General features: G+C 40.9%; 1 protein-coding gene across 8 annotated transcripts in view; it reads left to right on the top strand.

The window, feature by feature from the left end:
- LOC126395245 (transcription factor 4-like) overlaps positions 1-13,530 on the top strand; it is a 314,524-nt gene that overhangs the window by 157,731 nt on the left and 143,263 nt on the right. The window contains exon 1 of one of the 8 annotated variants that reach the window (XM_050052566.1): positions 12,355-12,573. The exons of the other annotated variants lie outside the window; for them this stretch is intronic. Within the exon in view, the coding sequence (XP_049908523.1) occupies positions 12,568-12,573 (6 nt within the window). The 5' untranslated portion in view covers positions 12,355-12,567. Of the gene's footprint in view, positions 1-12,354; positions 12,574-13,530 lie in introns of those variants that run through there. 8 annotated transcript variants of the gene reach the window in all.

Genomic DNA, 13,530 nt, shown 5'->3' with positions numbered 1-13,530 from the left:
ACGATCGATCACAAACACACACTAACACACATTGCCGGGCTCACGTATACTGCACACGTGTTGATGCATCAGCTATGACAGCTGACAGTTTGCATGCATGTGTGTGGTATCCATTATATGAACAATCTGAGTGTCAGGACCACCCGGTGCTGCGATGACGTGATGGAGCTACTGAGTTCCTTTAGTTATAGTTGGAGAGAAGTATCCGCTGTTTTTAATCAAGCTGTTTTGCCTTCTTACAGAATGAGGTGATTCAGTTTCATTTTAAAGCTAAATTAATTTTTGAAATTTGGGTCTAAACGTGTTAAGATGTTAATACAGATACAGTAAAATAATCATATGGAGTTTTGGTACTGTATTGATTCTATGGGAAAGTGCTATGGCTGCACATGAGCAAACTTCTGAGTCCCCTGCACTTCCCAGAATGAGCAGGAGTAAGGTCAGTTTCCAACATTATCTTCCTGTAATGGTGTGTATATATAAATATGTCATGTCAGAACAAATATAACATGAGCATTGTAAAACAGAGGGATTATAGTGAACATTATACAGCTGACGTCTTCATCTGAAGTCTAACTAACTATCTAATCCAATTATTCTGAGTGTGTGAGAGCTAATGCAGCTCACAGTCTTGACCGCTACAGCACAGGGCCAACAACACTGTTCAGCAGTCACCTTTCAGCATCAGGCAGCAGCATATGTGCACGGAACAATGTGTTGAACCATATGTCATAACGATTTTGGTGAAAATAACTGATAAAGCATAAGAATCAAGGGGTCATTTGCTCACATACCGAACGCCAACTTCAGTGCACTGCACAGGAGATGAATTAACTGGCATGTCTCGTGCATAAATGGCAGTGGTTGCATTGGAGTGGAGGGAAAACGAGAGACAGAGAGAGGGGCTGCAAGGCGACAGGGTTGGCAGTGTTTGCCTCTGCTGCCCCAGGAGTGGGAGAGATGAGTGTAACATGCAGTGGAGAGCAGTGATCATCATTTGTGCACTGTATCGCTGTGGACCGCCATGCACACTCAAAGATGGAGACGCACCGAGGGGCGCAGCCAGCTCTGCCGAACCTGTCGTACATAAGAGGCAGAGCGACAACAGACTGTTGATATATCAGAAGGAGGAGGAGAAGGAGAAGCAATGCAAGGAAACTTGTCAGCTCTTAGCTTATAATAAATGTTTCACTATTATTTATTTATTTATTTTAGGGCTGGCCTGACTAAGAATAGTATCAGTAACATTGTTAACACTGTGCTACATTACATAGAAATACAAAACCGTACTAATGAACCTTCATTAATATAGGGCTATATTTTATCTACAAGTGCACGTCACACACTGAGCGAGCCGCCTGTTAATGACGCTGTGGGCAAAGCAGTAATGATTGTGCTAAGTGGCTAATGGGCATGTAGCTACTTCCATGTTTCAGATGATACGTCATGTTTGTAGTCGACCAATGAAGATGAGTTTACATATCACCTTGGGTTCGTCCTTCACCTTCTCAAAATGATCCCACACTTTGGATTTCCTGCCCGACATGTTATTAACTAGCCTGTGGAATAACCGCAGGTACCAGCCCTGGAAATTAACGTGACTCCTGTCTGACTGCTGAGCTTGGACACTTCCTGTGTCTGTCCTTTCAGATTAAATTCCCACATGATCTAAGTTTTGTTCTTTCTGCGACTAAGCGACCAATGACATCTTGCCGACTAATGACTTTTCTGGTCGACTAGCGTTTGGTTGACTATTATGGGGCAGCCGTAATTTATTTGTTTATTTATCTTAAAGTGGAAATCTGTGTTTTTAATTGGGCTCGGGCCCAAAACTGCTATCGTGGTTTGGGGTTGGGTTGGACAAAAACTATGTGGGTACACGTAGGGTCAGACCTGATTCTGTAAGCGTGATAAACGCTCTAGGCAGGACTCATAATGAGGTATTTACCTTTTTAGGATATTGCCAGTTTGACCCAAGGATCTGAATATGTATTTTATTACTGCAACTATATGTTTTAATGTGAAACTGTGATCAGTGTAAGGAGGAAGTCCTTCATACTTGTGTTTTTGGATGAACTGACTCGGTTGTGAATAGGGTTAACTTATTTTATCAATTTGTGCAGCAGTTGATTCGCTGTTTGTTTAAGTTCTCATCATGGAGGCAATCCAGGGAGCTCTGTCTCTGAGTGAAGTTAACCCTCTCCCCTCTCTGATGTGTCTAACATCAAACAGTATGCTGTCTCACACACACACACACACACACAGACACACACACACACACACACACAGAAACTGCGAATGAAGTACAACAGCTGGTAACAGACACAGAACAGAACTGAGCTGTCACGCCTACACCACAGAGCTGACACACACACACACACAAACACACACACACACACAGATATACGCACACAAAAACTTTAATACACACACTGATGCATACACTAACAAGTGTTGCATCTGTGTGTTTTTTGCACTGATTCGCACATGCACACAACTACACACACCTACATGTAAGTAAACCAGTCTTGATCCATAAGATGTGGGAGAGCAAGCTGATATTTTTCATGTGTGTATCTGTTGTCAGAGCTCAGTTCTGCAGGACTTCTTTTGGATTCTTATCTGTGACGGATGAAGCAACAACTTCCTGGATCCCACAGACCTTGAACCTCCTTTAAACGAAAAAAAAAAAAAAAATCTCAACTGAGGCCTTAGGAAATTCTTAAATTTGAAGCCATGTTTTCAGAGGCATTAATCTCTGCTTTTATCTGTGGTTTTGGAAATAAGGTACTGACTTTGTATTTTTAAAGGCACGCTGGGGTTTGTCCCATTCACTTCAATACAGATAGTTTCTGCAGAGCATTAACTGGTGGACCTTACAGGGACTGCTTCATCAACGTGTTAATCATTATATCATTTTTAGGCTTAATATCATCTTAATGGATCAGACCACTCAAAAAAGTGAAATTAGTATTTGACATTAATTTAATGTGCAAATAAAGTTTTGACACTTTTCCCATTCACTACAATATAGATTTAATTTCTTGGAGCAGCCTCTAGTGGACATTAAGGTAACTGCAGCTTAGCATACTTCTGATTTTAAACCTATAATAACTGTTTTTTGGGGGCCTCTTAGGGGCAGCAGAAACAAGATGTAATTCAGATTCACCACTTAGAACTTGGTGTCACAATCCTTAGGTGTTTCAGCCGTGACCACCTGGCAGAGCCACCCCCCGACACATCATCAGTTGTGCACCTCAGCATCATTGGGTGTTTGGCCTTTGTCACAAGACACCCTCCATTGAGGCAGGCCCACCACAGGCCGTTAATCCCAATTTACTTGAGGAGCCTAGTGGTGGATCTAGCTATGAAGCATCTGCAGCCCACCTCAATAGGTCACACCTTAGCTTTCCAGCCTCTAGTTGCCACTTCAGGTATGAGATCAGAGTAGTGCAGTCTCTCGCGTTCTAACGCCTTCTCCATGGCATCCTCCCAAAGGACAGTTAGTTCTATGAGGAAAGCACGCTGACAGTTGGTTGCTGCTCTCTTGGGTGAAACTATGAAATACTGGCCCAAGTCAGCACGCATTTCCCAGTCCCTGGCTCCATGTAGCAGGCTTGAATCAAGGTGGAAGGGGCTTGATATTTGTTTTTCTCCCTCTTGGACGAACAGTGCAGACCATTAGAATTTATCCTGGGTTATGAGAGGCATTGTGTTGTTGGTTACCCTCTTGGTCTCGAGTTCAGCTGCCAAGCACTTAAGTACCTGGTTGTGTTGCCAGGTGTAGCTTCCCTGTGTTAAGCGGGATTTATACTTGTGCGGCAGACCCTACGCCGTAGCCTACTAAGCTAATGTTATTAGCACAAGTCTATGGTATTTAATATTGTATAAATTAGCCTAGCAGCTAGCAGAATTTTCCTCTTCTCATATGAAGCCAGGGACAACAGCAACATTTAACAAAGGTCATGTTACAAAATTCTGCTCCATTACAACTCACAAGGTTCACCAACAAAACAGCTGTCTTATACTAAACGCGTTTTTCAACAAATATAACATGCTAACGTTATTAGTACAAGCCTATGGCATTTTACATTGTATAAATTAGCCTAGCCACGAGTGGAGATTTCACCAGCTCGTTTCTAACTGTGTCTGTCTGCTGTTTGGTGCTGAGCAGGTCATACACAGTGGGTTTGTAGAGCTTCTTTCTTTGAGAGCAGGAAAAGTCAACCAAAACAATGAAGTTGCAGGAAGGACAGCTGTGTTTCAAAGTATAAAGGAGAGTGTCCATTCTATGCATTTTATTCCTGCACTCCTGTATGTGTTTGTTCGTGGATATAATGACTAAAATGTCTCCACAACTACAAAGTAAAGGCAGCTGGAACTGAGGCATGATGGGAGCGATCAGTTCAAGATGGCACCGCAGGGAAGCCTATTTTTCATTCTCTTTTCATCTCTCTTTTCATCTCTAAATATAAATCTGTCTCTCCATCTATCATTCATTCACTTCCTGTCTCCTCCCCCATTCTTTCCTTCCCATTCTTCTTTCCTTTGTCTCTTTTTCTTTCCCTACATCAGTCCTTTTGTACTTTCTGTTCCTTTCCCTCCCAAATCCTTTCACTGCACTTTTCCTGTCTACTTCCGGCCTTTCTGCCTTTCCTTTCATTTGTCTCCTTTCCTACCTCTTTGCTTTTCTCCTTGCTTTCATTCTTTTCCTCCTTCTTCTCTTTTTACCCTCATTCTCTTTTTTCTTCACTACTTACTTCTCCTCTGTCCTTTACTTTCCTTCTACACCAACCTGTCTCCTATCTTTGTTTTGTCCTCCCTATCTACCTACTTCCCTCTTAGCTTTTCTTCCTCGTTCAGTTCCTCCTTGTCCTATTTCCACTTTCATTCTCCCATCCCTCTTTTTTTGACCTCCTTCCCTCCCTACTTGTTTTTCTTCTTCTTAACTTTCCTCCTTCCTTCCCTTCTTATTTCTTAACCCATTTCCTCCCTCTTGCTTTTACCTCAGCTTTGCGTCTGCTGTCTTCCCTTGTTAGTTCCTACTCTTCCTTTTATCCTCACTTACTGCCTCCAGTGTCCTTCCTTACTTCCTCCCTCCCTCCTTCCTTCTTCCCCTTCCCTCCTCTCTAATTCTTTCCCGCTATGTTCTTCTCTCCCTTTCTTACCTCCTTTGTTCCCCACTTATGTGTCTCACCACTTTTATTTCCATCCTTACCTTTTCCTATTTCCTCCCTCTGAACTACTGTGTCTCCTCTCATCCTTCATCCCCCCCTCCTCCGCCTCCTCCTCCTCCTCTCCTCGTTCTAATTGCGTGCAGGAAGCTGCCAGATATTGTGAGGTGTAATGTGCTGTCTGATTCCTCTCTTAGTGTTCTTAAATGATCGCTATTTATTTGTCAAGCCAAGCGTTGAACGCTAATTAAGGAGAAATGCTTTGAACTGCTTCGTGTGTGTGTGTGTGTGAGTATGTGTATTTCAGTGAAGTGTGTGTGCTATTGGGTATGTGTGTGTGTGAGTGGTTAGAAGATGGAGGAAGTTGTCATTGGCAAGTCGATCCCTCGCTGCTTCGAGTGCTACTGCAGATGTGTGTGTGTGTGTGTGTGTGTGTGTGTGTGAGTTTGCTGTTATCTGTCCCCGAGGTTTTTCTTGCTCTGACATCATTCTAAACACACACACACACACATACAAACACACACACACACACACACACACATACAAACGCACACACCGCAGCTGGCGTTTCAGAGACTCCAATGCGCTGATGGGATTGGTCATTTTCTTTGTGTATTTGTGTTGTCATGGCAGTTCTGCAACATGATTGGCTGTCTCATTATTTAACAATAAGCTTAGTCCTTACCTTGGATGTAACTGGTTGTCATAAATTGCTTTCTTTGTTGATGATGTTAAGTTTATTGTCTTTGTCACTCGGGTGGAATTTGAACCGCTGACCCTGCCTGTGTTAGTGCCTTGCTCACAAAGGGGACTGAATCTGTAACTGCAGCAGTGATTCTTCTTTAATAATCCAGGACTTGTTGCAAAAATATTCAGCATTTTATTAAATTTAATCTATTGAAGTTGATGCTCCAACCTGTTGGATTTGTCACCAACACTCCCGCTCAGCTGTCACCACGAGGCGCTCAACCACTGACATAAAAAAGAAACAAACATTTATGTATTTATGCTGCAGTTAATGTCCCTGTAAAAGGGACACATCCAGCAGATGGCATGAAAAAACACATGAAAGAAAAAAGTTTTCAGCCACTGAAGGAGCTTGCTGATAATGTTGTCTTTTAGGATCACTGTTTTTTTTTTCCTTTCTTTTTTTCAAATGTAGTTGTCAATCAAATGTGCATTTATTTTATTGAACTTTGTGTTTTATTGCGAGTTACCTGGAAGTGTTCTTAAAGATGCATTGATGTCGCCACTGTGCTGAAGCACCATCAGTCCACTAGTTTTAGTAATGACATATATTCAAAAACAAATATCGATCCAGGGCCCCAGATTTAATTTCTCACCTTGCTACACTGGATTCCAGGGTGTATCTGTACCAAGTGTCAACCTCCAAGTTTGAAAAATTAATTGCAATTCCTCCAATGGCCACTTGGGGCTGGCTCCAAAATTGACTCAATTCCCATAGACCCCCATGTTAAAATGGCTAACTTTTTAGCAGATGTAATCATGTTTGTAGCCTGGTACAAGAAGCGTTTTGGTCTCTATAGCTAATTTCAATATTCATGACAACAGTAAGGGAGGTGAATTTTTATATAACCCACCATTTACATTTTATTAAGGCTTAAAGTTACGCATAATTAAGGCTGTGGCTGCTTTGAGACAGTAACAGATGGGTGCAGTCCATTAACAAGTCGCTACCACAAACGACATCAATGGTTAGGTAAAGTAACCACAGCGTAACCCCAGAACCAGAGAGTATAAGCATAGCCGTAGCTGTCGCTAGTTCATTGTGTTTTCAGTTCATGAAAGTTAATTGTCATGTTTTCATGTTTTCAAGTTGCCTAAAAAGGACTTGTCAGTGTCTGGTTTGACTAAATGCCCTCTCAGGGGTCAGATGTTCGGTATTTCTGTTAAGTACGTTTCAGTGATTTTAAGCCTTTTTCTCCATTGGCGAAAATTAGCATTAGCATCATCACTGTATACTGTAGACTGTAAATGCACCATAGAAACCAAGCTAGATGCTAGCATTAGGGTTAGCTCCACCCTCTCGTCCAAAATGGTCACTCCTGGCTCCAAAAGTCTACGGTAGGTACCTCATGACATCCGAGTTGGGTGTGGGTACACGTACAACAGAGCACACTCCAAACTAAACTGTAAAGTGCTTGATTTTTAATTTCCTGCCAAAAAGATCCATGTGAGCATATTCTGATCTCGGCATAAATTGTTCTGCCATCTTTATGGTTGAGGTTTGGTTAGGTTTGACACTCACACATGCTCAGTAAAGGTTAGGGAAAGATTGTAGTCATCATCATTGTGTCACTGATGAGCTGCAGTAAACCATAAAATTGACCAGCCAGCTTAACTATTTAAATTATCAGTGTATTAAGTTTTAAAGTACTTGTTTATTTATTGTTGATTAATTGATTGATTGAATGATATTGGTGGATTACAAAGGGATATAATCAGTATTATTTAACCATAGATGCTAAGAGGACTCGTCAATTATTTGATTAGTTGACCAGCATGAAAGGAGTCAAGAACTTCCATAGTTGAGTAAGGGAATCAAACACCAGTGTTTAAAATTTGGGTATTTCTTGCTTTTATATTGTTATACATGGTTTAAATTAAATTGTTCATCTTCGCCTTGGACTCCCAAGAACTTTTGTCAGTTTTTTTTCCCACTATTTTTGGCATTTAATAGAGTACATGATTAATTGACATGTTAGATGTAGCTCTGAATGTGTAAACTGTCGGGTGTGTGATGTGTGGTTACAGTGTTCTGGCTCTGTGGGTCCAGTTTCATTCGTTGTCTGTGCTGGTTTTTTTACTGTTTCTGGTAGCAGCCTCAGGGCCTCGCTCCCTCAGGAGTGTGTGTGTGCGGAAATATGTGTACATCTGTGTGTGTGTGTGTCAGCTGGAGCGAAGCTGGCGTACAGGTGCGCCGCTGCCTCGCCAGCACTTCCTGGTAATTAATGACTTCTTCCTGCCTCTCTCTCTCTCTCTCTCTCTCTCTCTCTCTCTCTCTCTCTCTCTCTCTCTCTCTCTCTCCTTCTTTCTCCCTCATATTTAGGATGGTGGAAATTGATGACATCTGAGTTTCAGTCACATGAGGACAGAGGGGTTGAGAAGGAGAAGTAGAAATTTAGGAGGGGGGGTGGGGAGACTGTGAAAATGAGGAGACAGAAAACAACCATGTTCCATTTATGAGGAATGTCCCTTTTGTTGATTTTAAAGTGAAAGTCCTGAAACGAATATCTTAGCATCTTCTGGAAATGTTTACTTGCCTTCTTTCTGAGCGTGAGATGAAAGGATTCCACTGTCATGTCTGTGTGTTAAGTACAAAGCTTAGCATAAAGACAGGAGGCAGGGGAAACAGTGAGCCTGGCTCTGTCCAAACTTGAATAATACACCCACCAACACCTCTAAAGCTCACTAATAAACATGTCATATCTCGCTTGTTTAATCCACGCACAATGAGAAATGTCAATCTGTTATTTTCGGGGGAGTTACGTGCTACTCCACAGTCAGGCATTCGCCTCTTTTCATGTTTGTCTCTGTTCTGCTTGCTGCTCCGTCTTCTCTCCTCCTTTCCTGTTGTTTTTTTTCCCCCTGGTTTCTCTGTCTGCTTCTTTTTACCTCTCTCCGACTATCTCTCTCTCTGGTAATCTATCTTAGTTAATATCGTCTCTGTGAGCAGCTGGGTACCGAAGCCCAGTCAGCTCTGTGAGAAACAGACCTCTGGTTGTGTGTGTGTGTGTGTGTGTGTGTGTGTGTGAGAGAGAGGGAGATAGAGACAGAGAGAAAACAAGATAATGCAGAAAATAAAACAGAAGAAAGAGATAGAGCGAGAAGGAGTGAACCTGATGATTATCACAATAGCGTAAGGCTGGAATTATACATATATGAAGATAAATATCTCTGTAGGTCGCAGAAGAGCTGACACATGTCCCCTCTTGAATCTCACCGACATATTGTGCTCTGCATGTCAAACAAGCTGATTTGTCCAACACATTTCCTGTTGGGTGTTTAGACACACATAAAATCCAAAGGTTTTCTGAGATGTCATAACATGTTCTTTGATCATTCTATCCACAGTAATCAGATTACTTTTTAAAACAAGACAACCCCACAAAAATGAAATTATAGTGAAAAGTGTATTGCATTGCCCAAGGCGCACCAAGGGGCAAGCCAAAATCTCAAGACACACCTGTATTCATATCTGTGCACAATAGCCTCTATAGCATGTGTTGTCACTGTTATCATGACATAAATCTTTGTTTTTATTTACTAATATTAAATAACAATAGGCAACCAACTATTAGGCGTGAAATATTTGTTAACAAAATGATTCAAATATTAATTTTAAATATTTTAGAATGACATCAAAGCACCAATAATGCATCCATTTAAACATTTAAATCATTGTCCCGGACCTTATATTCCATGTTAATTTGATACTGTGGTTTTTGTTATTAATTTGTTATGTGTGACAGTTGTTTCTGTCTGTTTGAGGTTTTAAAAATATTTTTTTCAGACATTTTATTAATATTTGTTGGACTTTTTTCCTCCCGGACATTTCATTATAATTTGTTGGCATTTTAGTAATATATTTTCAGACATTTTAGTAATATTTTTGCACATTAAATTAATATTTCTTTGGACATTGCATCAATATTTTTTGGACATTTTATTAATATATTTTTTAGGACATTTTATTGATATTTTTCCGGAATTTTATATAAATATTTTTGTTGGACATTTTGCTGATATTTTTTGGACTTTTTATTAGGATATTTCGTTTGAACATGTAACATGTAACAATGTTATATGCTGCCCTCATGGCCAGGTCACTCTTGAAAAAGAGGTTAGTAATTTCATTGAGGATTTTACCGGGTAAAGTAAAGCATACCTATATATTTTTATATAACAGGAAATAATGTAAGATAGTGATAAAGTGATGTGTCACATACTTATAATTCCAAATGAGTGCTTGACTAAAAGACAGTCCTGGCAGCAGTAGCAAAAACAGGCTGTTAGCAGCCATGCTAGCGCCGAATGGCATCACCATCATTAGGTCCACCACTTTGGTCTAGAGTGAAATATCTCAACAACTATTAAATGGTAAGTCATGGAATTTTCTGGCAACATCTAATGTGTTGTCCAAAGTTTGATTTATGACCAAATAACCTAAAAATCTTAAAGCTCCTATCATTGGTAAATGTTAACATTCTAGCACACTAAATTAAGATGCTGAACATGGTAAACATTATACCTGCTAAACATGTTAATATGGTCATGACTACAGCCTTACAGCTATAGACTCCTCAACTTATGTTAAGGCAGATAGAAAGTGGAGTTCAGCAGAGATGACATGTGGTACCGCTCTTTTTGACTGCAGCTGTTGCATTTTTGACCAGGTTTATTTAACTTCACATTTAACTTGTCCTTATGTACCTCTCAGACTGGGTGTCTCTTTGTAGAAAAATAGGTTCTGCAAGTTCTGTTTTGGACCTGTGGAAAACCTCTGTTTCCCATGTCAGCAGCTTTACACCAGGTGTTGAAGAGCTGAAGTCTCAGTGGCGTTTTGTGGTGTGTATAGACCGTTTCACTGGAATTGCATTGCCAGGCAACAGTTTGGTCCATGTTTATTTCCTGTCAGATGATGTCATTCAGATACACTGCAAAACACTCCAACAGGAAATACCAGTGGACCCATTTAGAAAATGTATGGTGTCAAGTTTGACACTGTCTATATGCTTCGAATCCAGGGCTCAACAATAACGGTTTGCCAGGTTTCCACCGGCAACCATCTTGAGATATTGGCAACTAGTTCTCAGCCTTTGGTTGCCATCAGTGGCAACAACTTTTTAATACAGGGACAGCATGCACAGCAAAATAAATTCCATTTTCCACTAAGCTGACATATAATTGCATATTATCTTAAATACTGAAGATTTGCGGTAAAAAAAATGGCAACCATATTTTCAGTTTGGGCAACCAAAAGATGATACCTGGTTGTGAGTCTGGAAAGCGCTTTTAGAAGTTAGTGTTGAGTGCTGAACTGACTTTAAATTTATAATAGAAAGCATATGTTTAAGGATTTAGTCATTTACCAGGAGGGGGGAAGTGGCTATCATTTTAAGTGCATTATGGGAAATGTAGTATCCTGTGTTTTTGGAGCTTGACCCACAGTAGGGGCTAGAAGTTGGGATATCTCGGCTTCTGCTGCTTGGATTTTGACCATTGTTTTTCTAATCTGTCTGTCGCTCGTCACCCAACTTTATGGAAGTGAAATGCAAAATTGCTGGAATACCCCTTTAACACCTTGATCTGACTGTCACTTTAACCTTGGTGTCCACAATATTGAGCGTAATGAAGTGAAATTGACGGAGACAGCGAGACAAGCAGGTAAAGAGAGACAGACAGAGAGACGGGCGGGTATTTTGTCTCTCCTCCAGCTCGTCTAGTTGCCGGGGCGACCGGTCTGGCCTGGCCTGGCTCGATGTTCGAGTACGAGAAGAAAAAACAAAGAAAAGGACAGAAAAGAAAGAAAAGCGCCACAATCAATGAGACCCTTTTTGTTTTAGTGGGAACCCCCTTTTACCCCCGACGACACACACACACACTGAAACACACACACGGACAGAGGAACAGGATGACTGAATCGGTGTGCGATTGTGTGTGTGTGCCTTTGTGTCTGACTCCCTCTCCCTCTGTGTGTGTGTGTGACTGACTTTATTTAAGACAAGGGTCCTTTTGTTTTAAGCCGGAGAATGGCTCTGAGACCGAGGCTGGCCCTGTAATTGGCCTACTTAGGCCCTGTTTAGCATGAGAAAAGCCTTCCTTGGCCCGGCAGTGCCAAGCTAACTCTTGTTTTCAGTCACAGAGAGGACGGACGCGCTGATCAGAATTCAGATTAGCCCGAAAAACATCCACCCACCCCCTCCACACACTCCTCCACCCTCTGCTTTAAATACACTGCACACTAATTACTTAACGAGAAAGCTGGGAAAAAAATCTAGACTTTAACGGAGTAGCGGTGGAGTCTATTTAAAGGAGGAGAAGGGGGGGGTTCGCAGGCTCTTTTTCACCTCTTCCCTCCTTGCTTACTTTTTGTGCCACTTAAAAAAAAAAAAAAAGACCCTCTCCTCCATCCTTCTCTCTGTCTTTTATTCTTGCGCTCTCTTCTCTCCAAATCAGCCCAGACGCCACTTGTTGCTGCCGAATCATTGAACTTAATTAGCGGGACAATGTGTGAGCGGTTTGCTAAGTTTGAGCCGTAAACAGAGTCACAGTTAGAGGAGGGAAAAAGCAGCAGAGGGAAGAAGTTAGACTCTGAGCTGTGGAGCTGTGAGATGAACGTCTCCACGCTGAGCAGCATGAGGTCGCTCTCATGGAGGTAAATACCATCACATACCACGGTTTCGTTTCTCATTAGCAGCTCGGTTTGAGGTGTCTGAGGTAGGCGTTGTTCCTGGAGGTTAGACGGCTTCGCAATCAAATCCAAAGGGCAGTTATTTATATATCAATTTGTCTTTCGTTGTCTTATTTATACGTCAGTCTGTCTGTCTGTATACCTATCTGTCAGTCATTGACTACACAAAAACTATTTGTCAGAAGATTTTAATTTCAATTTAATTGATTCTAACTGATTTCATTTTGGCAAGAAGTGTGCATATTAAAAAAAGCGACTTGAAAATCAGATTTTTCCATTTATGCGTACACAGAAAATTAAATTTCAGTTTGATTAAATTATTTCATGTTAATATTGGCAAACATGGACTACCGTATCTATACTCTGTTAGCCTATTTAGCGCAGTAATACATGGACACATGTAACGTAACGCACAGACACACATTCCTTAACACATATATGAACTAACTTTTAACACCATTGCAAGTCAATATAGTCAAAATTCCAACCACTAATACTGCGTTCCATTTATATGATGGAAGATGGGAAAGATTCCCACTAATTACACATGCGTTCATGTTTTTGCATGAGCCAAGATGGTTGTATGATTGCAGAGTTGGGCAGGTGAGGGTTAAATGGACTGACAATATAACACAGAGTTTACTTGCTCTTTCAGGCTCTTCTGTAATATTTAGTGGCAAGTCATATACCACTTGAGTCAATGTCAACATATCAGCAATCACTGTCCTGACATTAGTCTATCTTTTAGATATTATAACATTAAATCAAATGACATTCCAACTGCGTTCAATATCCTGACAAATATTTCACATTATTCTCCCATCAGCATTGGAGCTACATTAAATCAGGGTTGGGTAGTAAGTGATTACAGATAATGGGGATTATGTGATCAAAGTACCAAAATAAGTAACTTAAATCACC

The sequence above is a fragment of the Epinephelus moara genome, chromosome 9 (assembly GCF_006386435.1).
Source record: "Epinephelus moara isolate mb chromosome 9, YSFRI_EMoa_1.0, whole genome shotgun sequence".
NCBI lineage: Eukaryota > Metazoa > Chordata > Actinopteri > Perciformes > Serranidae > Epinephelus > Epinephelus moara.
This window is presented reverse-complemented; position numbering and strand designations above follow the sequence as displayed.